The sequence below is a fragment of the Oncorhynchus nerka genome, linkage group LG14 (assembly GCF_034236695.1).
Source record: "Oncorhynchus nerka isolate Pitt River linkage group LG14, Oner_Uvic_2.0, whole genome shotgun sequence".
In the NCBI taxonomy this organism is placed as follows: Eukaryota; Metazoa; Chordata; class Actinopteri; order Salmoniformes; family Salmonidae; genus Oncorhynchus; species Oncorhynchus nerka.
In genome coordinates, this window is record NC_088409.1 from 75,848,203 (window position 1) to 75,872,634 (window position 24,432).

The 24,432-nt window shown below is 44.2% G+C and overlaps 1 protein-coding gene across 1 annotated transcript in view; it reads right to left on the reverse strand.

The window, feature by feature from the left end:
• The window catches only part of kirrel3b (kirre like nephrin family adhesion molecule 3b), a 212,673-nt gene extending 211,046 nt beyond the window's left edge, over nucleotides 1-1,627 (reverse strand). The window contains exon 1 of the mRNA XM_029681287.2: nucleotides 1,214-1,627. Within this exon, the coding sequence (XP_029537147.2) occupies nucleotides 1,214-1,256 (43 nt within the window). The 5' untranslated portion in view covers nucleotides 1,257-1,627. The remainder of the gene's footprint in view (nucleotides 1-1,213) is intronic.
• Between the last annotated feature and the right edge of the window lie 22,805 nt (nucleotides 1,628-24,432).

Here is a 24,432-nt window from a genome sequence, read left to right on the forward strand (position 1 = left end):
CATGACCCTCCAGCATGACAATGCCACCAGCCATACTGCTCGTTCTGTGCGTGATTTCCTGCAAGACATTAATGTCAGTGTTCTGCCATGGCCAGCGAAGAGCCCGGAACTCTATTCCATTGAGCACGTCTGGGACTTGTTGTTATATGTTAAGTTTGCTGAAAATAAATGCAGTTGACAGTGAGAGGACGTTTCTTTTTTTGCTGAATTTAGTTTGGCAATTATCAGCTTCTTAGTTTAAAGGGGGAAAGGGGAAAAGCTTGAGGATAGTAATTTGGTTCAATCCCCTGTTGATTTTGAACATAAGGTTATGCCTCTCTCTGTGCACACACACACACACACACGCGCGCGCGCACACACACACTGAGAGACCTGAGGGACAGAACCCTGCTTAGATGCCAACCCAGTGTGAGGGGTCAAACTTTGAAAAGAAGCTGTGACAGCTCCGCTGACCCTGACACCCTCTGGGATTAGCTCCTGCTCCCATTGTGGGTCAGTTACCATGGCCACGGAGGAGCTAACACACTGCACACACACTCTCCCTACTCTGCGTGACCACAGACGAGCTAACACACTCCCGTCTGGTCTCAGTCCAGCCACATCTCACCCAGACATCACATAGTGACGATCCCAGACTTCTCACCTGTTACTGACAGCGAGAGTTACATTGTTTTCCAAAGACAACCACCTGCTGGCAAGAAGGGAAAACAACCCATCCATCCATCTTCATTTCTAACCCACTGTACCCACTACTTTTACTAACCCAAAGTAAACAATTGCTCTGGCAAAGAGATTGTCATAGTTTCAAAACAATGTGAGTCGTGGGGAGCAAACGCTTCATCGAGCTGGGATGTGAGCACTCAGAGGAGCGTGCCTGGTGACTACATTCAATCTGAAAAGGAGTGTCTAACCAGACTGACAGGGCACAAGCCATGATGAACTCCTGAGACAGGGCACCACCGTCTACAACTGTTAAAACCTCTAAACACAAGTATTGCATTATTATCCAGCAGTTTCCTCCCCATATAGCACAGTGACAGATCATTGAGGGAAAATAAGACAAATCTGACTGCATCAGCTCTGACAGCTCACAGCAGAGACTACTTCAAAGAAAATGCTCCCTATTCACATGCAGTCACGAACTAACACAGATAATAACAGAAGGGTACTAGACAGATACAGTGGATAAGAAGAAAAGAGCCAGTGGACTTACCATGTCCAGAGATCCACAGGAACACAACGACCCAGGGGATCATGGCTGGAGAGGAAGAGAGTGAACCTCTGAAACACAGTGGACGAGTGTGTGAAATTGAAGTTGACACACAAACACACACAACAGTGCTCTTCTGTGCAGTTCTGGATGGGTGCTACAGTCCCTCAATGATGTCCCTGCTGTCAGGGGTATAGCTTTAACTCTTCTGTCCAGTCTTCCTCCTCTTCTTCTTCTTTTCCTCTTTTTCTTCTCTCTCTCCTTCTCTCTATGTCACTCTTCAGAGTTGCCGATGGTCAGTGTTGCTTCTCTCTCCTGTTGATGTGTAGACTCTTTCAGCGTGAGCTTTCTCGCGTTCTCTCGCGCTTATGCTGGCTCGGTCTCACTGATGTTCCATTCTCAATCTCTGAGTGCCTCTACTCGCCTCTCTCTCTCTCTCTCTCTCTCTCTCTCTCTCTCTCTCTCTCTCTACCAGTAGAAGCTCCTGGTAAGGCTCCTCCTTCCAGCTCCCTCTCTCCTTCTCCTCTGTCTTTTTCTCGCTGCCTGCCTGTCTGTTTCAGTGCCTGTGTCGGAGCTTGTGCTGCAGCGGGTCCGGCTGGGAGAATCAGCTTGCTCTAATCTCTGAGAACTAGGATCTCTATACGGGAGAATTAACAGAGGACCAGCTTTGGCTGCACTGTGGACAACACAGACGTCCACAAACAAAAGTGCAGCTGTCCTCCATGGCTTCCTGCCTAACATGGGACTAGTATTCCACAGTGTCAGAACTGGGTTTGAATCAGTGTGTTTGCCATATAGAGCAGTGAGGATAAAGTAATCACATACATTAGAAACCAAGACCAATGTCCTATAATATTCATTAGCCTGCAATTTCTATCAGGAGTGAGTTAGATTTGCAGTCCTTCATTGATTGACCTCTAATGTAAAGGCTGTACATCCTTCTAATGCAGTGCTTGCTAAAAAGTGTGTTTCACCTTGTAAATATTTAAAGGAGCATTCTTTCTTCAGCTTTTAACTTGCCTGGCTCAACCAGTTTCCTACACCCATTCTCATATTTCTAGAAATCATAGTGTATGGAAAGCGCTACAGGGCTACTTATAGCTATTAGGTCAATGAAACCATCTTTGTATTTGTATAAATAATTCAGCGAAGTTAACATTGTTTTTAACTGGCCTCTTACAAATGAATGTACATGGAAGTGCATGTGTGAATGAGGATATGTATGTGTATGTGCCAGTTTGTGTGTTTCTGTATGTGTGATGCTGGGATATTATTTTGGACTGGAAATTACGCCGAAAGATATTCGTTCACAGACTGAGCACACAACATGCTCAAAGCCTGAAAAGACAGAAAAAATATAGAATTTCCACCTTCTGTGAGAGAGTTTATTTGTAAGCTTTGTTGTAGTTTTGAGCCTTGGGTGTTAGTTCGGACAATCAATGCTTTTATTTGGGCAGATTTCAAAATGAAAAACTCAGACAGATCACTCTTTCTACTCCAAGAAACATAAAACAGGAATCAAAATTTAACAGCAGCGGTTTTGTAGTTTTTGCTGGTTTGTCCACACCGCGTGGCTAATCTGGTGGTCCCAGCGCGCACGACCCACGTGGAGTTCCAGGTCTCCGGTAGCCTCTGGAACTGCCGATCTGCGGCCAACAAGGCAGAGTTCATCTCCGCCTATGTCTCCCTCCAGTCCCTCGACTTCTTGGCACTGACGGAAACATGGATCACCACAGACAACACTGCTACTCCTACTGCTCTCTCTTCGTCTGCCCACGTGTTCTCGCACACCCCGAGAGCTTCTGGTCAGCGGGGTGGTGGCACCGGGATCCTCATCTCTCCCAAGTGGTCATTCTCTCTTTCTCCCCTTACCCATCTGTCTATCGCCTCCTTTGAATTCCATGCTGTCACAGTTACCAGCCCTTTCAAGCTTAACATCCTTATCATTTATCGCCCTCCAGGTTCCTCGGAGAGTTCATCAATGAGCTTGATGCCTTGATAAGCTCCTTTCCTGAGGACGGCTCACCTCTCACAGTTCTGGGCGACTTTAACCTCCCCACGCCTACCTTTGACTCATTCCTCTCTGCCTCCTTCTTTCCACTCCTCTCCTCTTTTGACCTCACCCTCTCACCTTCCCCCTACTCACAAGGCAGGAAATACGCTCGACCTCATCTTTACTAAATGCTGTTCTTCCACTAACCTCGTTGCAACTCCCCTCCAAGTCTCCGACCACTACCTTTGTATCCTTTTCCCTCTCGCTCTCATCCAACACTTCCCACACTGCCCCTACTCGGATGGTATCGCGCCGTCCCAACCTTCGCTCTCTCTCCCCCGCTACTCTCTCCTCTTCCATCCTATCATCTCTTCCCTCTGCTCAAACCTTCTCCAACCTATCTCCTGATTCTGCCTCCTCAACCCTCCTCTCCTCCCTTTCTGCATCCTTTGACTCTCTATGTCCCCTATCCTCCAGGCCGGCTCGGTCCTCCCCTCCCGCTCCGTGGCTCGAGACTCATTGCGAGCTCACAGAACAGGGCTCCGGGCAGTCGAGCGGAAATGGAGGAAAACCGCCTCCCTGCGGACCTGACATCCTTTCACTCCCTCCTCTCTACATTTTCCTCTTCTCTCTCTGCTGCTAAAGCCACTTTCTACCACTCTAAATTCCAAGCATCTGCCTCTAACCCTAGGAAGCTCTTTGCAACCTTCTCCTCCCTCCTGAATCCTCCTCCCCCTCCCCCTCCCTCCTCCCTCTCTGCAGATGACTTCGTCAACCATTTTGAAAAGAAGGTCGTCATCCGATCCTCGTTTGCTAAGTCAAACAACACCGCTGGTTCTGCTCACACTGCCCTACCCTGTGCTCTGACCTCTTTCTCCCTCTCTCTCCAGATGAAATCTCGCGTCTTGTGACGGCCGGCCGCCCTACAACCTGCCCGCTTGACCCTATCCCCTCCTCTCTTCTCCAGACCATTTCCGGAGACCTCCTCCCTTACCTCACCTCGCTCATCAACTCATCCCTGACCGCTGGCTTTCCGTCTTCAAGAGAGCGAGAGTTGCACCCCTTCTGAAAAAACCTACACTCGATCCCTCCGATGTCAACAACTACAGACCAGTATCCCTTCTTTCTTTTCTCTCCAAAACTCTTGAACGTGCCGTCCTTGGTCAGCTCTCCCGCTATCTCTCTCAGAATGACCTTCTTGATCCAAATCAGTCAGGTTTCAAGACTAGTCATTCAACTGAGACTGCTCTTCTCTGTATCACGGAGGCGCTCCGCACTGCTAAAGCTAACTCTCTCCTCTGCTCTCATCCTTCTAGACCTATCGGCTGCCTTCGATACTGTGAACCATCAGATCCTCCTCTCCACCCTCTCCGAGTTGGGCATCTCCGGCGCGGCCCACGCTTGGATTGCGTCCTACCTGACAGGTCGCTCCTACCAGGTGGCGTGGCGAGAATCCGTCTCCACACCACGTGCTCTCACCACTGGTGTCCCCAGGGCTCTGTTCTAGGCCCTCTCCTATTCTCGCTATACACCAAGTCACTTGGCTCTGTCATAACCTCACATGGTCTCTCCTATCATTGCTATGCAGACGACACACAATTAATCTTCTCCTTTCCCCCTTCTGATGACCAGGTGGCGAATCGCATCTCTGCATGTCTGGCAGACATATCCGTGTGGATGACGGATCACCACCTCAAGCTGAACCTCGGCAAGACGGAGCTGCTCTTCCTCCCGGGAAGGACTGCCCGTTCCATGATCTCGCCATCACGGTTGACAACTCCATTGTGTCCTCCTCCCAGAGCGCTAAGAACCTTGGCGTGATCCTGGACAACACCCTGTCGTTCTCAACTAACATCAAGGCGGTGGCCCGTTCCTGTAGGTTCATGCTCTACAACATCCGCAGAGTACGACCCTGCCTCACACAGGAAGCGGCGCAGGTCCTAATCCAGGCACTTGTCATCTCCCGTCTGGATTACTGCAACGCTGTTGGCTGGGCTCCCTGCCTGTGCCATTAAACCCCTACAACTCATCCAGAACGCCGCAGCCCGTCTGGTGTTCAACCTTCCCAAGTTCTCTCACGTCACCCCGCTCCTCCGCTCCCTCCACTGGCTTCCAGTTGAAGCTCGCATCCGCTACAAGACCATGGTGCTTGCCTACGGAGCTGTGAGGGGAACGGCACCTCAGTACCTCCAGGCTCTGATCAGGCCCTACACCCAAACAAGGGCACTGCGTTCATCCACCTCTGGCCTGCTCGCCTCCCTACCACTGAGGAAGTACAGTTCCCGCTCAGCCCAGTCAAAACTGTTCGCTGCTCTGGCCCCCCAATGGTGGAACAAACTCCCTCACGACGCCAGGACAGCGGAGTCAATCACCACCTTCCGGAGACACCTGAAACCCCACCTCTTTAAGGAATACCTAGGATAGGATAAAGTAATCCCTCTCACCCCCCCTCCCCCTGAAAAGATTTAGATGCAGTACTGTTCCACTGGAGGTCATAAGGTGAATGCACCAATTTGTAAGTCGCTCTGGATAAGAGCGTCTGCTAAATGACTTAAATGTAAATGTAAATGTTTACTTGATACACTTCCGGGGCTGTTAGTAGAAATGCCACAACTTCAGTTCAGGAAATATAGTACATACAACATATTGTAAAACTATACATTCCAGTTGGCTTTCACGTTAACATTAAATAGACTTCATTCAGTGCAGTGCATAATGTCCAATATCCTGAAATGACTTATTTGGACCCCTTGACCTTTTGCACATTTTGTTACGTGATTCTGGGGGGAAAAATCCTCATCAATCTACACACAATACCCCATAATGAGATAGCAAAACAGGTTGTAAGAAATGTTTGCAAATGTACTGAAAATAAAATCAAAAATATGTTATTTACATAAGTATTCAGACCCTTTGCTATGAGACTCGAAATTGAGCTCAAGTGCATGCTGTTTCCATTGATCGTCCTTGAGATGTTTCTACAACTTGATTGGAGTCCACCTGTGGTAAATTCAGTTGATTGAATATGATTTGGAAAGGCACACAATTGTCTATATAAGGTCCCACAGTTGACAGTGAATGTCAGAGCAAAAACCAAGCCATGAGGTCGAAGGAATTGTCCGTAGAGCTCCGAGACAGGACTGTGTCGAGGCCAGATCTGTGGAAGGGTATCAAAATATTTCTTCAGCATTGAAGGTCCCAAAGAATACAGTGGCCTCCATCATTCTTAAATGGAAGAAGCATAGAGCAACCAAGACTCTTCCTAGAGCTGGCCGGCTGGCCAAACTGAGCAATGGGGGGAGAAGGGCATTGGTGAGGGAGGTGACAAAGAACCCGATGGTCACTCTGGCAGAGCTTCAGAGTTCATCTGTGGAGATGGGAGAACATTCTACAAGGAAAACGATCTCCGCAGCACTCCACCAATCAGGCCTTTATGTTAGAGTGGCCATATGGAAGCCACTCCTCAGTAAAAAGTACATGACAGCCCTCTTGGAGTTTGCCAAAAGGCACCTAAAGGACTCTCATACCATGAGAAACAATATAATAAATATCTCAATATTCTCTGGTCTGATGAAACCAAGATTGAACTCTTTGGCCTGAATGCCAAGCGTCACGTCTGGAGGAAACCTGGCACCATCCCTACGGTGAAGCATGCGCGTGGCAGCATCATGTGGTGGGGATGTTTTTCAACGGCAGGGACTGGGAGACTAGTCAGGATCGAGGGAAAGATGAACGGAGCAAAGTACAGAGAGATCCTTGATGAAAACCTGCTCAGGATCTGAGACTGGCGCAAAGGGTCTTTGTCCAACAGGACAATGAACCTAAGCACACAGCCAAGTCAACGAAGGAGTGGCAAGTTTCTAAATGTGCTTGAGTGGCCCAGCCAGAGTCCGGACTTGAACCCGATCGAACATCTCTGGAGAAAGTTGAAAATAGCTGTGCAGCGATGCTTCAAAACCCACCTGACAGAGCTTGAGATGATCTGCAGAGAAGAATGGGAGAACCTCCCCAAATACAGGTGTGCCAAGCTTGTAGGGTCATTCCCAAGAAGACTGTCATGCTTTGACAAAGGTATATATATATTGGTGACATTAAGAATTTATACCACATTTTCCACAACTTGAATCTAGTAATGAAATAACAAGCTGAAAACGGGTGGTCTAGAATCACAGGACTGGCTGTTCTTGTATTTCCTAATATCCATTCTAGCATGAGCATATGCAACATGTTCATACTGTCAACAGTTTGCTTTGTTTTTGTATGTCATAATATGGTCCAAAAACCCAGCTTTAGAACTATTTTCAAGCCTGGGAAGAATACCCCCAAATAATGAGAACTCGTGTAAATGTTGTGTAAAAATACACACACATTGTTTTGCAGCAAAACCCAAAAGCATTAACACTTGGATTAGATATTGATATCCATGTTAGCCAGGTTTCAGGACCAACAACATAATGCTGGCAGCAGGCAGACTGTTTTTCTCACTTGGAGAAATGGCAATAAATCTTAGTTCTGCATACTTTCTCATCCCTTCATCTCAAGCTGCTGCACAACACATACATCTCCACCCCACTCACAGTACGACCCAGAGGCATGGCAGCAGCTCCAAACTAATGTCATTAATTAAGTAGAGCTGCTACGTGACCTTTATAACTTGAAGGCTTAAAAATTACCTGGAACAAATTGAGCATCAATCCAAAACTTGGATTCAGAGCAGATGAGTAACTGTGAAGCACTGAATGTCAGATGGTCTACCAGGGAAGATATAATGCCAAATTGGCATGGAAAAGAAAAATGAAAGTCTCTGACTGAAGCTGTGAAACCCAGCTTCCCTGAAATATACGTTAACAAATATGAATTAAAGCCTATAAATTAATTCAGTTAGAGCATGCTAACCATGAAAACCCCCCAAAACACAAGATGTGTTTTGAAGATGTACCATACACCTCTTAAACTCAGTGGTAACCATAAACTCATTTTGTCTCTCTCCTCCTCCCAATACCAGATGAACTGTGAGAAGAGAAGACATTCCTACATTCAGTGACATAAAGATGATAGACAGGTCCTCAGTTTGAGTTAGATGGATAGTGACATGCCTGTTTATTCATCTCGGGCCTGCATATCCCTTACTTGCAGCTGAAAAGCTCCTAATGCTTCTACGCACGCGTGTGCCTGTCGGTGTGTCGATGTGGGTGTGTGCGTGTTACCTCAGTGTGTTTCTAGCAATTTGTGTTCGAAATGAGTATATCAGCCTCTTGTCTTCAAGGAAGGACATCCGCTCAATCTTTGTCAGTCAGATTCCCGGGAGGGGAGACGTCTCCAACCCAGATGTGTTTGATTCTCATTCTAATCAACCCTGTACAGTGCAGCAGCAGAGGCTCTAAATGAATGAAATTAAATAGGAGGGCAACAGGTTGGGAAACAGACGAGACCTTGTCTTCTCCCGGCACGCTTTTTAAAATAAAGATATTGTGTAATCTTCAGGGATGTTGGGGCATAATCTAGATTTAAGTTTTAGCCTGCGAGAAATAGGAAGCCTTTTTTGGCTGAATGGGTTATAATTTGTGTTAAGTATTAAAGTATTTTAATCATAGAATTACCACTGTGTCAATGGCAAAGTAGTCACACTTCAAGGCACTTCTTACAATTACTTTGCTGGTGACTCTTCTGAGGCCGTCAGGCCCAACTTCAAGGCATCAACAGCATACTCAAACTCTCTGAGACACAACCAAGGCTTAGCCGAGAGCTTCACTGCCTCCGCTACAGAGAAGATCACACAGCCACAGGCCTGGCTGTGCCACACGACCCCTTCACATTTGAATTTCATCTGCATTGCATTGAAGGAGATGTGGTTTTACATGCTTTGCGAAGACTTATGGATTTGTTTACCTCGCCTTGTCTGATTTTAAGTCAACAATAAAGTGGTCAGCAACAGTCTGCACCTTGAGGGACTCGTCACGGATCAGAGCATTTTTGCAAAAGTCAAGCTTGACTCCTTGCTTGAGAGGAAGATTAGAAGAAAAAATGTACATTTGAAAGACTAACTATCGACATCTTCATTGAATGTATTATGTATGTATTATGAATGTATGACTGCCCTCTCCTGACACACTGAGCTGTAAACCACAGCAATGGGTTGAACTGTGTATGTGCCCTCAGGCTGTGGGAAGAACACTCTCTCTACATGGCAGCAAGAGAATACTGCTAATTTCTGTTAACACTATGTTGATACTGCAAATGAAAGTAGCTCTCTGAATCATTCATGCAGATGTTTTTATTAGCCTTAATGTAATGTATGGATACACTCCAGCAACAACCACTAATGTATTTTCAAATAGGTCTCATGCTATTCTCCGCTTAGAATGAAAATGTGTCATCGGTCTCATCCATTCCTCTGCTTAGAACAAAAATGTGTCATTATAAAAATGCGTGGTTGAACAAATAAGTTCAAGCATGAAAGTAGTAATTGGCCTGAATTACATTCCAAATGATATACTGTAATACAATATCACTGATATTGTATAGTTGATCTACATGAACATGAGTGAATTCATTGAAACCCACTAGATACTTCAAACTCCCAGTTTCTGTTAGAAAAGCAGATTGATCTATTTTGAGTTAAAAGTAGGAAAAAAAGACATCAATCCATATGGAAAACATTCCTATTGAGTGAATATGGTAACTATTTTTTACACGTGTGGGTGGATAGACGGGGTTCCACATATATTTAGAGGGGAAAATGCTGATGTTGGTGCCGCATGGCATCAAAGTAAAACACTGTAAAATAAGCTGATTCAACCATTATTAGCATAAATTAATATTCTGTTTGGAAGTATTTTGCCACTGGTCCCAATTGAAAATGCAAAGTGAAGCAGCCAATACGCTCCATATCCACACCTCCGAAGCAGCCGGCAGCCCTAAACCCAACCCTCACCCTCTCACACACGTTACTCCTGAGATATGGAGGAATGCACTTAAAAACATATGGAGGGGTAGTGGATACCAATCTGAATTTATTTTAAGGTGCTAGCTGCACATTTGTAGGGATTTTTAAACCTCAAAGCTAGAATTTGAAGAGACAAACAGCCACACAGAATCGACCTACAGCTCGAAGAAATTGCAAACATCACCATTCATTATGGCTGAATATGTATTGAAGAAATAAATTATGTTAATTAACTTCTTCGGGATCGGTGTTAAAAAACAAAACCATACTGTACAGCAATAGAGCCTCTTAGGACCTATCTTAATAATGTTAATTTTATCCAGACTAAGGTAAGAGACTGGTTAAGTGCATTTATTTATAAACAAAGAAAGCATTGAAGTGGAATTGACAGCATTTTCGCAACATGAAATCATATTAAAACATTTTGTTTATATACACACCCAGGAAGAATATAATACTTAATAAACAAAATTCTCACAAGCGAGCACTTAGATATGATCGTTTTCACGTTTTCATAAATTCATAGAATGTTTGGAATTACGTATACTAAGGCATTTGTGAAAATTCTATAGCAATATAGAGCGGGAAAATGGCCGTGCATTTGAACAATTAATAGACACTGCAGTAAATAAAACCTAATAAAAACATGGGTGTTGTCCAAGACCGGAGTCTACGCAGACCGGTGTGACATTTGCACACACTGTATACAGATTTTCTTTTGTGTTATTGACTGTGCGTTTGTTTATCCCATGTGTAACTCTGTGTTGTTGTTTTTGTCGCACTGCTTTGCTTTATCTTGGCCAGCTGTAAATAACAACTTGTTCTCAACTGGCCTACCTGGTTAAATAAAGGTTAAATAAAAAAAATTAAATAGCCAATCAGAGTTACAGTAGGCCTTTATACAAACAAGTATTTTTCCACACAGGCCCGCCATCATTCACTTTGAACTGGACTGTGTGTTTACAGGCAGTTGCAACAGCTCGACTAAAGATCATTAGAGCGCATTCACCAAAGGCCACAAAATACACCTGAATGGATATCTGCAAATATGTAAATTCCACAGGAGTCCTCTTACATTTGGAAACTTTACAGTTCTATTGATCAAAAAAACATGGGAAGGTAGGCTCTCGCTCCCTTAATTATGCACATCAACAACAACAAGATGAACAACTAATTCTAGCCAGAGCAAGATGAGCTAAAGTATAACGATGGAATATTAGATTAACCCTCTCAAACCTTTTCAGCTAGTTGTCGTCAAAATTGCACTGATAAACGATGGGTAGTTGTAGCCTGCTCATCCTTCTGCTGCTTGCCTGCCAGATCATTAATTATTGTCCCAACCAAGCACCCAAGCTAACTGGGTAAAGTTGGCTAGCTTGCTCGCTAGCTACTTCCGTTTAATTTTTTATTTTATTTTTTATTTCAACTTTATTTAAACCATGGAAGCTAGTTGAGAACAAGTTCTCATTTACAACTGTGACCTGGCCAAGATAAAGCAAAGCAGTGCAACACAAACAACAACACAGAGTTACACATGGAATAAACAAGCGTACAGTCAATAACACAATAGAAAAAAAGAAAGTCTATATACAGTGTGTGCAAATGGCGTGAGGAGATGAGGCATAGGCCATAGTAGCGAGTAATTACAATTTAGCAGATTAACACTGGAGTGATAGATGAACAGATGATGATGTGCAAGTAGGGATACTGTGCAAAAGAGCAGAAAAGTAAATAAAAACAATATGGGGATGAGGTAGGTAGATTTGGTGGGCTATTAACAGATGGACTAGGTACAGCTGCAGCGATCGGTTAGCTGCTCAGATAGCTGATGTTTAAAGTTATTGAGGGAAATGTAAGTATCCAGATTCAGAGATTTTTGCAATTTGTTCCAGTCACTGGCAGCAGAGAACTGGAAGGAAAGGAGGCCAAATGAGGTGCTGGCTTTGGGGACGACCAGTGAGATATACCTGCTGGAGCGTGTGCTACGGGTGGATGTTGTTATTGTGACCAGTGAGCTGAGGTAAGGTGGGGCTTTATCTAGCATAGACTTATACATGACCTGGAGCCAGTGGGTATACCGTTTTTGTCCAAAATATTGAGTCATTGAAACTGAAACAGTGCATCCCAAATGAAGGCAAAAAACTATGTACGAGGCCAGCTGTGATTTACAGCCTGATACCAACAAATGTATTGGTGAATTATGTTAATCATGCAGTGAACCGCATCCATCTATTCTGCAAACAATGCCTTAGAGTACATAATGGAATGTTGACTCAAATATAACCTTAAACCTGATGAACGTCTTATAAAATCTTTAAACCTCTTATGAAGTTGGTTTTGTAGCATCAACTGGGAATTTTATGTTTGACTGATATTATGTTTGTCTGTTTGTTTCATATCTACAAAGAAGTGAAAAAGCTGTCAGTTCCACTTTAATATTGTCCTCATTTTCTGTTTCTGTAGACATCTTCGACAATGTAATTAGGTCAAATAAACTTTACTAATGTAACCAAATAACTAGCCTTAATCTATTCATTATTTTCCTGTTCCTATATGCTGACCTTGATGCTCCACCAGGGTTTAATTGGTCCCATTTCTTCACCAGCCATGAGGCAACCTTGGCTGCTTTGCATGTGTGACAACAACATGGTCCATTCAAGAAAACAATTATCTCGCGTGAACTATAGTTTATTGTTTGTGGTTGTACAGTAACCTACATCACCCTATTTTACAGTTACTTAAAACAATGAAGTATTTTGTCTTCAATGGCCTCACCAATGAGTTCACAATACTCTAAGGGCCCTTACCACAAATACACCCTAGCAAATCAAATTGTATTGGTCAAATGCGCATTACAGTGAAATGCTTACTTACAAGCCTCTAACCAACATTGTAGTTTGTAGTTTAAAAAATAAGAATAAGAAATAAAAGGAACAAGTTATTGAACAGCAGCAATAAAATAACAATAGCGAGACTATATACAAGGGGTACCGATACAGAGTCAATGTGCGGGGGCACCGGTTAGTCAAGGTAATTGAGGTAATATGTACATCTACTGTATGTAGAGTTATTAAAATGACTATGCATAGATGATAACAGAGAGTAGCAGCAGCGTAAGGGAGGGGGGGGGGGCAGTGCAAACAGTCTGGGTAGCCATTTGATTAGATTTTCAGGAGTCTTATGGCTTGGGGGTAGAAGCTGCTTTAGAAGCCTATTGGACCTAGACATGGCGCTCTGGTACCACTTGCTGTGCGGTAGCAGAGAGAACGGGGTTCAGCTATGAACATAAAATAGTCTGTACTGGTCATTCATTCTTTATTCTTACATACACAATACGGTCTGGACTAGGATATTTGCAATGACTACCCAATGATTCAGGTCTCCCAAGTGGCACAGAGGTCTAAGGCACTGCATCACAGTTGTAGAGGCGTCACTACAGACCTGGGTTTGATCCCGGGCTGTATCACAACTGGGAATCCCATAAGGCGGTGCACAATTGGTCCTGCTTCATCCGGGTTAGTGGAGGGTTTGGCCGGGGGGATTTACTAGTATGCCGTCATTGTAAATAAGAATTTCTTCTTAACTGACTTGCCTAGTTAAATAAATAAATAAACATTCAGGAATCTCATGATCAATACAGCGCCTTCAGAAGCTATTCACACCCTTTTACTTTTTCACATTTTGTTGTGTTACTGCCTGAATTTAAAATGGATTCAATTTAGATTTTGTGTCACTGGCCTACACACAATACCCCATAAAGTCATAGTGGTTTTAGAAATTGTAACAAATTAATTCAAATGAAACACTGAAATGTCTTGAGTCAATAAGTATTCAACCTGTCACACTGGTATATATGATTCGGGAGACAGACACAGGAATGTGTCATATGGTGTGCCGTGCAAGGGCACGGGGATGAAGAACAAACAAACACGTAACAAAAACACAGGGTTGAAACCCAAACAGAAGAGCGAGGAGTACCTTGAATAAATACACACGCGCACGATGATTAACTTCTTCGGCATACAGGGAAATGTTCAGAATTTCGGATGACTGACGTGCCCAAAGTAAACTGCCTGTTACTCAGGCCCAGAAGCTAGGATATGCATTGCAGCATTGCATAGAAAACACTCAGAAGTTTCTAAAACTGTTAAAATAATGTCTGTGACTATAACAGAACTGATATGGCAGGCGAAAACCAAAAGAAAATCCATCCAGAATTGTCTTTTTTTGAGGTCACAGGCCATGTCAATGCTAGCCTATGGGATATACAAATCGATAGGACCCAGATTGCAAGAAGATCTTCAAAGGTAAGTGATTTATTTAATCGCTATTTGTGATTTTGAGACGCCTGTGCTGGTTGAAAAAGTATTTTGATGTGGGGTGCTGTCCTCAGATAATTGCATGTTATGCTTTCGCCGTAAAGCCTTTTTGAAATTTGACAATGCTGTTGGATTAACAACAAGTTTAGCTTTTAAATGATGTAAGACACTTGTACTTACATGAATGTTTAATATTATAATTTTTGTATTTTGAATTTCGCGCTCTGCAATTTCACAGGATGTTGTCCAGCATGCGGTTCATGCGCCCTATTAAAACTTGTTAAGGATAGGGGGCAGTATTTCCCCTTTGTATGAATTGCGTGCCCATAGTGAACTGCATCAAAATCTGTCCTAAATTGCTAATATATGCATATTATTATTATTATTGGATAGAAAACACTCTGAAGCTTCTAAAACCATTTGAATTATGTCTGTGAGTATATACAGAACTCACAGACATTTACATTTACATTTAAGTCATTTAGCAGACGCTCTTATCCAGAGCGACTTACAAATTGGTGCGTTCACCTTAAGACATCCAGTGGAACAGCCACTTTACAATAGTGCATCTAAATATTTTAAGGGGGGTGAGAAGGATTACTTTATCCTATCCTAGGTATTCCTGAAAGAGGTGGGGTTTCAGGTGTCTCCGGAAGGTGGTGATTGACTCCGCTGTCCTGGCGTCGTGAGGGAGTTTGTTCCACCATTGGGGGCCAGAGCAGCGAACAGTTTTGACTGGGCTGCGCAGGAACTGTACTTCCTCAGTGGTAGGGAGGCGAGCAGGCCAGAGGTGGATGAACGCAGTGCCCTTGTTTGGGTGTAGGGCCTGATCAGAGCCTGGAGGTACTGAGGTGCCGTTCCCCTCACAGCTCCGTAGGCAAGCACCATGGTCTTGTAGCGGATGCGAGCTTCAACTGGAAGCCAGTGGAGAGAGCGGAGGAGCGGGGTGACGTGAGAGAACTTGGGAAGGTTGAACACCAGACGGGCTGCGGCGTTCTGGATGAGTTGTAGGGGTTTAATGGCACAGGCAGGGAGCCCAGCCAACAGCGAGTTGCAGTAATCCAGACGGGGAGATGACAAGTGCCTGGATTAGGACCTGCGCTGCTTCCTGTGTGAGGCAGGGTCGTACTCTGCGGATGTTGTAGAGCATGAACCTACAAGAACGGGCCACCGCCTTGATGTTAGTTGAGAACGACAGGGTGTTGTCCAGGATCACGCCAAGGTTCTTAGCGCTCTGGGAGGAGGACACAATGGAGTTGTCAACCGTGATGGCGAGATCATGGAATGGGCAGTCCTTCCCGGGAGGAAGAGCAGCTCCGTCTTGCCGAGGTTCAGCTTGAGGTGGTGATCCGTCATCCACACTGATATGTCTGCCAGACATGCAGAGATGCGATTCGCCACCTGGTCATCAGAAGGGGGAAAGGAGAAGATTAATTGTGTGTCGTCTGCATAGCAATGATAGGAGAGACCATGTGAGGTTATGACTGAGCCAAGTGACTTGGTGTATAGCGAGAATAGGAGAGGGCCTAGAACAGAGCCCTGGGGACGCCAGTGGTGAGAGCGCGTGGTGAGGAGACAGATTCTCGCCACGCCACCTGGTAGGAGCGACCTGTCAGGTAGGACGCAATCAAGCGTGGGCCGCGCCGGAGATGCCCAACTCGGAGAGGGTGGAGAGGAGGATCTGATGGTTCACAGTATCGAAGGCAGCCGATAGGTCTAGAAGGATGAGAGCAGAGGAGAGAGAGTTAGCTTTAGCAGTGCGGAGGGCCTCCGTGATACAGAGAAGAGCAGTCTCAGTTGAATGACTAGTCTTGAAACCTGACTGATTTGGATCAAGAAGGTCATTCTGAGAGAGATAGCGGGAGAGCTGGCCAAGGACGGCACGTTCAAGAGTTTTGGAGAGAAAAAGAAAGAAGGGATACTGGTCTGTAGTTGTTGACATCGGAGGGATCGAGTGTAGGTTTTTTCAGAAGGGGTGCAACTCTCGCTCTCTTGAAGACAGAAGGGACGTAGCCAGCGGTCAGGGATGAGTTGATGAGCGAGGTGAGGTAAGGGAGAAGGTCTCCGGAAATGGTCTGGAGAAGAGAGGAGGGAATAGGGTCAAGCGGGCAGGTTGTTGGGCGGCCGGCCGTCACAAGACGCGAGATTTCATCTGGAGAGAGAGGGGAGAAAGAGGTCAGAGCACAGGGTAGGGCAGTGTGAGCAGAACCAGCGGTGTCGTTTGACTTAGCAAACGAGGATCGGATGTCGTCGACCTTCTTTTCAAAATGGTTGACGAAGTCATCTGCAGAGAGGGAGGAGGGGGGGGGAGGGGAGGAGGATTCAGGAGGGAGGAGAAGGTGGCAAAGAGCTTCCTAGGGTTAGAGGCAGATGCTTGGAATTTAGAGTGGTAGAAAGTGGCTTTAGCAGCAGAGACAGAAGAGGAAAATGTAGAGAGGAGGGAGTGAAAGGATGCCAGGTCCGCAGGGAGGCGAGTTTTCCTCCATTTCCGCCGGCTGCCCGGAGCCTGTTCTGTGAGCTCGCAATGAGTCGTCGAGCCACGGAGCAGGAGGGGAGGACCGAGCCGGCCTGGAGGATAGGGGACATAGAGAATCAAGGGATGCAGAAAGGGAGGAGAGGAGGGTTGAGGAGGCAGAATCAGGAGATAGGTTGGAGAAGGTTTGAGCAGAGGGAAGAAATGATAGGATGGAAGAGGAGAGAGTAGCGGGGGAGAGAGAGCGAAGATTGGGACGGCGCGATACCATCCGAGTAGGGGCAGTGTGGGAAGTGTTGGATGAGAGCAAGAGGGAAAAGGATACAAGGTAGTGGTCGGAGACTTGGAGGGGAGTTGCAGTGAGGTTAGTGGAAGAACAGCATCTAGTAAAGATGAGGTCGAGCGTATTGCCTGCCTTGTGAGTAGAGGGGAAGGTGAGAGGGTGAGGTCAAAAGAGGAGAGGAGTGGAAAGAAGGAGGCAGAGAGGAATGAGTCAAAGGTAGACGTGGGGAGGTTAAAGTCGCCCAGAACTGTGAGAGGTGAGCCGTCCTCAGGAAAGGAGCTTATCAAGGCATCAAGCTCATTGATGAACTCTCCGAGGAACCTGGAGGGCGATAAATGATAAGGATGTTAAGCTTGAAAGGGCTGGTAACTGTGACAGCATGGAATTCAAAGGAGGCGATAGACAGATGGGTAAGGGGAGAAAGAGAGAATGACCACTTGGGAGAGATGAGGATCCCGGTGCCACCACCCCGCTGACCAGAAGCTCTCGGGGTGTGCGAGAACACGTGGGCGGACGAAGAGAGAGCAGTAGGAGTAGCAGTGTTATCTGTGGTGATCCATGTTTCCGTCAGTGCCAGAAGTCGAGGGACTGGAGGGAGGCATAGGCTGAGATGAACTCTGCCTTGTTGGCCGCAGATCGGCAGTTCCAGAGGCTACCGGAGACCTGGAACTCCACGTGGGTCGTGCGCGCTGGGACCACCAGATTAGAGTGGCCGCGGCCACGCGGTGTGGAGCGTTTGTATGGTCTGTGCAGAGAGGAGAGAACAGGGATAGACAGACACATAGTTGACAGGCTACAGAAGAGGCTACGCTAATGCAAAGGAGATTGGAATGACAAGTGGACTACACGTCTCGAATGTTCAGAAAGTTAAGCTTACGTAGCAGGAATCTTATTGACTAAAATAATTCAAATGATACAGTACTGCTGAAGTAGGCTAGCTGGCAGTGGCTGCGTTGTTGTTGTTCTATCTCTCTATAGTGCTGTTTCTTGTATTATGGTCTCTTGTTTCTTTAGAGGTTTCACTTTGTTGTCCTTTTTCTTTTCCTTTTTCTTCTGTCCTTATTTTGTCTTCCTTTCTTCTGTTAACTAGATATTTTTTGTTGTTATTATTTGTAAGCTAGCTAGCTTCTTCCAGGAGAGTCCCTAGCAACTGCTTAGCAACTGCTTAGCAACAAGTAAACAATTCAGCTAGCAATTCAGCTAGCTAAGATAACTGTACAATTTTATGAAAAATAGTTACTTCTTCAAAAGCCTGTCTTTTTGGTTTGTTCCTTGTTTTGTCTTCTATTGAGTCTTGCAGTTTTCTCTTGATTTTTTCGATGTACTTCACTCTAAAAAAACATTTAAATCTCAATATATACAGGAGCTCATTTTTCAGCAGGCAGGCAATCTTCCAAACTAGTTTTGGAATCCTGAAAGTTGGGGCAACTTTGACGTCATCGCCCCCTCCCTTCCCAACAAGTTATGGATCTGGAAACACTTCCTATGTCTTCCACTAGATGTCCTCATTCAGTAGAAACTGCAATGGAGCATTTGCTGTGAACTTTGACCTAATGGGAAAGAAATTACTACAGTGTCGCAAAAAGATTCATGTGCTTGAAAGCGCATATGCGTTTGGAGTGCTTCGTCTGTTCCAATCAGCCCGAGATGAACTAGGATTGCCCGGTTGGAATGCCATTCGTTTTGTACGTTTATAACATCCTGAAGATTGATTCTGCACTTAGTTTGACCAGTTTCGTCGACCTGTAATATGTCATTTGGAAGTTTATCCTGGACCAGAAGTCATTTTTTGGGCATTTGAGCTGAAAGTGGTAGCAGATGCTGCTACATGGACACTAAAATTGAACATTATGAAACAAAACGATTTACTGTTGAAGTAGGACTTCTTGCACTACATTCTGATCGAAGACCATCAAAGGTAAGGGAATATTTATGTTGTAATTTTGTATTTCTGTTGACTCCAACATAGCGGAGAAATATTGTTACGTCTTAGCGCCGTCTCAGATTATTGCATGGTAGGCTTTTTCCGTAACGTAAAAAAGAAACGTGACACAGCGGTTGCATTAAGAACCAGTGTATCTTTTTAATTATATGTAGAACATGTATCTTTAGTCAAAGTTTATGATGAGTATTTCTGTTATCTGGCGTAGCTTTCTATAATTCCTCCGGACATTTTGGAGAATTTTCTGAATATGGCGTCAATGTAAACAGAGATTTATGAATATAAAAATGCATATTATCGAACAAAACATAAATGTACTGTGTAATATGTCATATGACTGTCATCTGATGAAGATTTTCAAGAGGTTAGTGAATGTTCTTCTTTTTTATTCTGCTTTTTGTCATTTTATCTTTTGTGGTACAAAATGGCTGCCTTTTGTCTTTGTTTTGGTGGTGGTCTAACATAAATATGTGCTGTGTTTTCACCGTAAAACATTTAAAAAATCTGACACGCTGGGTAGATGAAGAAGGTGTTTATCTTTCATTTGAGGTATTGGACTTGTTAATGTGTGGAGGTTAAATATTTCTAAGAATATTTTTGCATTCCCTGCGCACCCGTTTTGGCTGAACGGGGGGGGGGGGGGGGAGGGGGTGAGTTCCCCGAGGGGAACGCCTAGCCGCAACAGGTTTTAACACATGGGACGAGACCCGTAATCATATGCGCAATCCAAAAGGCCACCAATGCTTAAAACACACAGCACAGGTACTCACATGTACCAACGGACATTGTAACAATAATCAACAACACCATGGTGAACAAAGGGCACATAAACTCAACATTAAAATAAACGTCCTCTCACTGTCAACTGCGTTTATTTTCAGCAAACTTAACATGTGTAAATATTTGTATGAATATAACAAGATTCAACAACTGAGACAAACTGAACAAGTTTCACAGACATTTGACTAACAAATGGAATAATGTGTCCCTGAACAAAGGGGGGTCAAAATCAAGAGTAACAGTCGGTATCTGGTGTGGCCACCAGCTGCATTAAGTACTGCAGTGCATCTCCTCCTCATGAACTGAACCAGATTTGCCACTTCTTGCTGTGAGATATTACCCTACTCTTCCACCAAGGCACCTGCAAGTTCCCAGACATTTCTTGGGGGAATGGCCCTGGCCCTAGCCCTCACCCTCTGATCCAACAGGTCCCAGGCGTGCTCATTGGGATTGAGATCCGGGCTCTTCGCTGGCCATGGCACAACACTGACATTCCTGTCTTGCAGGAAATCACGCACAGAACGAGCAGTATGGCTGGTGGCATTGTCATGCTGGAGGGTCATGTCAGGAGAAGCCTGCAGGAAGGGTACCACATGAGGGAGGAGGATGTCTTCCCTGTAACACACAGTGTGGAGATTGCCTGCAATGATAACAAGCTCAATCCGAGGATGCTGTGACACACCACCCCAGGCCATGACGGACAATCCACCTCCAAATCGATCCCGCTCCAGAGTACAGGCCTCTGTAACGCTCATTCCTTCGACGATAAATGCAAATCCGACCATCACCCCTGGTGAGACAAAACCACGACTCGTCAGTGATGAGCACTTTTTGCCAGTCCTGCCTTGTCCAGCAACGTTGGGTTTGTGCCCATAGGCGACGTTGTTGCCGGTGATGTCTGATGAGTACCTGCCTTACAAAAGGCCTACAAGCCCCCAGGTCAACCTCTCTCAGCCTATTGCGGACTGTCTGAGCACTGATGGAGGGATTGTGTGTTCCTGGTGTAACTCGGGCATTTGTTGTTGCCATCCTTTACCTATCCCGCAGGTTTGGTGTTCGGATGTACCGATCCTCTGCAGGTGTTGTTACACGTGGTCCGCCACTGCAAGGACGATCAGCTGTCTGTCCTGTCTCCCTGTAGCTCTATCTTAGGTATCTCACAGGACGGACATTGCAATTTATTTTTCTGGCCACATCTGCAGTCCTCATGCATCCTTGCAGCATGCCTAAGGCACGTTCACGCCGAGGAGCAGGGACCCTGGACATCTTTCTTTTGGTGTTTTTCAGAGTCAATAGAAATGCCTCTTTGGTGTCCTAAGTTTTAATAACTGTGACCTTAATTCTCACCATCTGTAAGCTGTTATTGTCTTAACAACCGTTCCACATGTGCATGTTCATTAATTGTTTGTGGTTCACTGAACAAGCATGGGAAACAGTGTTTAACCTTTCAGGGCCACATGATCCCCTTTGGGATCAAGCCCCACCCCCCCTGAGCTGTAATGTGGCGCAGGGAACGCAAGAAATAATCCTAAAAATATTTAACCCCCACAGAATCGCTTGAAAAATGGCTCAAATGAAAGATAAAGAAGTTATTTATCTACCCAGCAAGTCAGATTTCTAAAATGTTTTACGGCGAAAACATAGCACATATTTATGTCCAACCACCACTGCATACATACCTCATTAGCTTAGCCAAGTAGGAAAAAATATGCAATCAACAAACGCAGGATTAAAAGAAAAATCATTTCACTAACCTTTTGAAATCTTCATCAGATGACAGTAATATAACATGTTACACAGTACATTCATTTTTTTTTCAATAATATGCAATATATATCCATAAATCTCTGTTTACAATTATGCATCGTTCAAAAAATGCTACTGCAATGTCAGGAGAAATAAATAGCTCCGGCAGATAACGTCAGCTAACAAGGAATACACATCATAAACTTTGACTAAATATGCATGTTTTACATATGTATGGCAAGATAAACTTCTTCTAAATGCAATTGCTATGTTACAATTATTTTTAACGTTACATTTGGCGTTTACTAGGCTATAATAGAGAGTCGGCGCTCTCATTTAGCATGCTGACTCCTCTATCATGGAGTCGGCAGAAACCCAAAATGAAGACGTAAATATTCCCTTACCATGGCTGTTCTTGCTTCAGAAGACGTGGAAGGGTTAATACTCACCAAGTTAGCGTTCAGTTTGCAAGTCTGTGTCTTTCCGTTCTCAAACTAGAGACTTTTCGGTCGAAATGTATGCAAATTTCAAGTGGCTGCGCACCAAAACGTCGAAAGTATACATTATATTTCGAGTAAACTTGTCAAACTATGTTTATAATTAAGCCTTAGCATGTTATAAAGGTCTACAGCAATCGTGAGGGCGAACAGATTAGCACACGTTGTTCAGTCTGTCCTGGGAGAAAGAGAGAGAAATATCCAATCTCCCATTGGTGAAACTTTTTTTTTGCGTCACCGGGACGTTTGGTCACGCTGAACGTCTCGTGAGCACGCGATTCTCACAGTTACACGCCTCATCGAAAGCAGGCTTCACGCTGAAGACATAGAATGTGTTTCCATGGTTATAGCTGTTTGGGAAGTGTGTATACAATGACGTCAAAGTGATGGCAACTTTTCCCATTACAAGAGAGACTTTGGGAGAATGCATGCCCTGAGACTTCTGCTTTAGCTAGAGACAAAATTTAGACGGTTTTATAAGCTTTAGAGTGTTTCCTATTCGATAACAATTTTTAATTGCATATATTAGCAACTTTTGACAAAAATTTATCATGGTTTATATGGGTGCCGAATTCCTCCAGAAGGGGCAGTATTCAGGCCTGTCCCTATGAGGTTTTAAACCCTTTACGTTGAAGATCTGTGAAGTTATTTGGATTTTTACAAATTATCTTTGAAAGACAGGGTCCTGAAAAATGGACATTTTTTTCTGAGTTTATATACAAATGCAAACAGTGGGAAGAGGGGTCAGGTGTGCGTAATGAAAGTTCCAGAGGGATCTGTGACAGAACCTCTTTTATATGGCATGCCTAAATAAGTTCAGGAGTAAAAATGTGCTTAACAGGTCACATAATACGTTGCATGGACTCCCTCTGTGTGCAATAATAGTGTTTAGCATGATTTTATATTGACCATCTCATCTCTGTTCCCCACACATGCAATTATGTGTAAGGTCCCTCAGTTGAGCAATGAATTTCAAACACAGATTCAACCACAAAGAGCAGGGAGGATTTCCAATGCCACCCAAAGAAGGGCACCTATTGGTAGATGGGTTAAAATGTTAAAAAATACATTAAATATCCCTTTGAGCATGGTGAAGTTATTAATTACACTTTGGATGGTCACTACAAAGATACAGGCAAATATACAGGCATCCTTCATAAGTCTGTTGCTGGAGAGGAATGAAACCACACTTGGATTTCACAATGAGGCCAAAAGTGACTTTAAAGAAGTTAGAGTTTAATTGCTGTGATAGGGGAAAACTGAGGATGCATCAACAACAATGTAGTTACTCCACAATACTAACCTAAATGACAGTGAAAAGAAGGAAGCCCGTACAGAATTGTTTTATTCCAAAACATGAATCTTGCAAGAAGGCACTAACGTAAAACTGCATACAAATGTGGCAAAGAAATTAACTTTGTTTGGGGAAAATCCAACACAACACATGACTAAGTACCACTCTTCATATTTTCAAGCGTGGTGATGGCTGCATCGTGTTATGGGTATGGGGATAAAAATAAATGGAAGAAAGCTAAAGACAGGCATTATCCAATATGAAAACCTGATTCAGTCTGCTTTCCAACAGACACAGAGACAAATTCACATCTCAGCAGCACAATAAGCTAAAACAAGGCCAAATAAACACTGGGGTTGTTTACCAAGACAATATTGAATGTTCCTGAGTGGCCTAGTGACAGTTTTGACTTAAATTGGCTTCATAATCTATGGCAAGACTTTAAAATGGTTGTCAATGACCAACAACCAACTTGACGGGTCTTGAAGAATTTAAAAAAGAATAATGTGTGAATATTGTACAATCCAGGTTTGCAAAGCTCTTAAAGACTTACCCATACAGACTCATAGCTGCAATCGCAGCCAAAGGTGATTCTAACATGCATTATCTCAGGGGTGTGAATACTCATGTACTGTAAATGAGATATCTATGCATTTAATTTTCCTCAAAAAATGTGCAAACATTTCTAAAAACATGTTTTCACTTTGTCATTATGGTGTATTGTGTGTAGATGGGTTAGAATGGTTTTAATCGGTATGATTTTATTTTGACTGTATCAGAACATGTGGCATTCATTGTACTGCTCTTAATCTTATATTTACCATATATTTGAGGGTTTACCAGAAACAACCTTTGCCAATTTGAACATGTTAAGGATTTGCAGACAGAGTGGTATAAAGCACAGGGCATTTGATACATTGTAAGAGTGTGTTCGCCCAGTCGAAGTTGT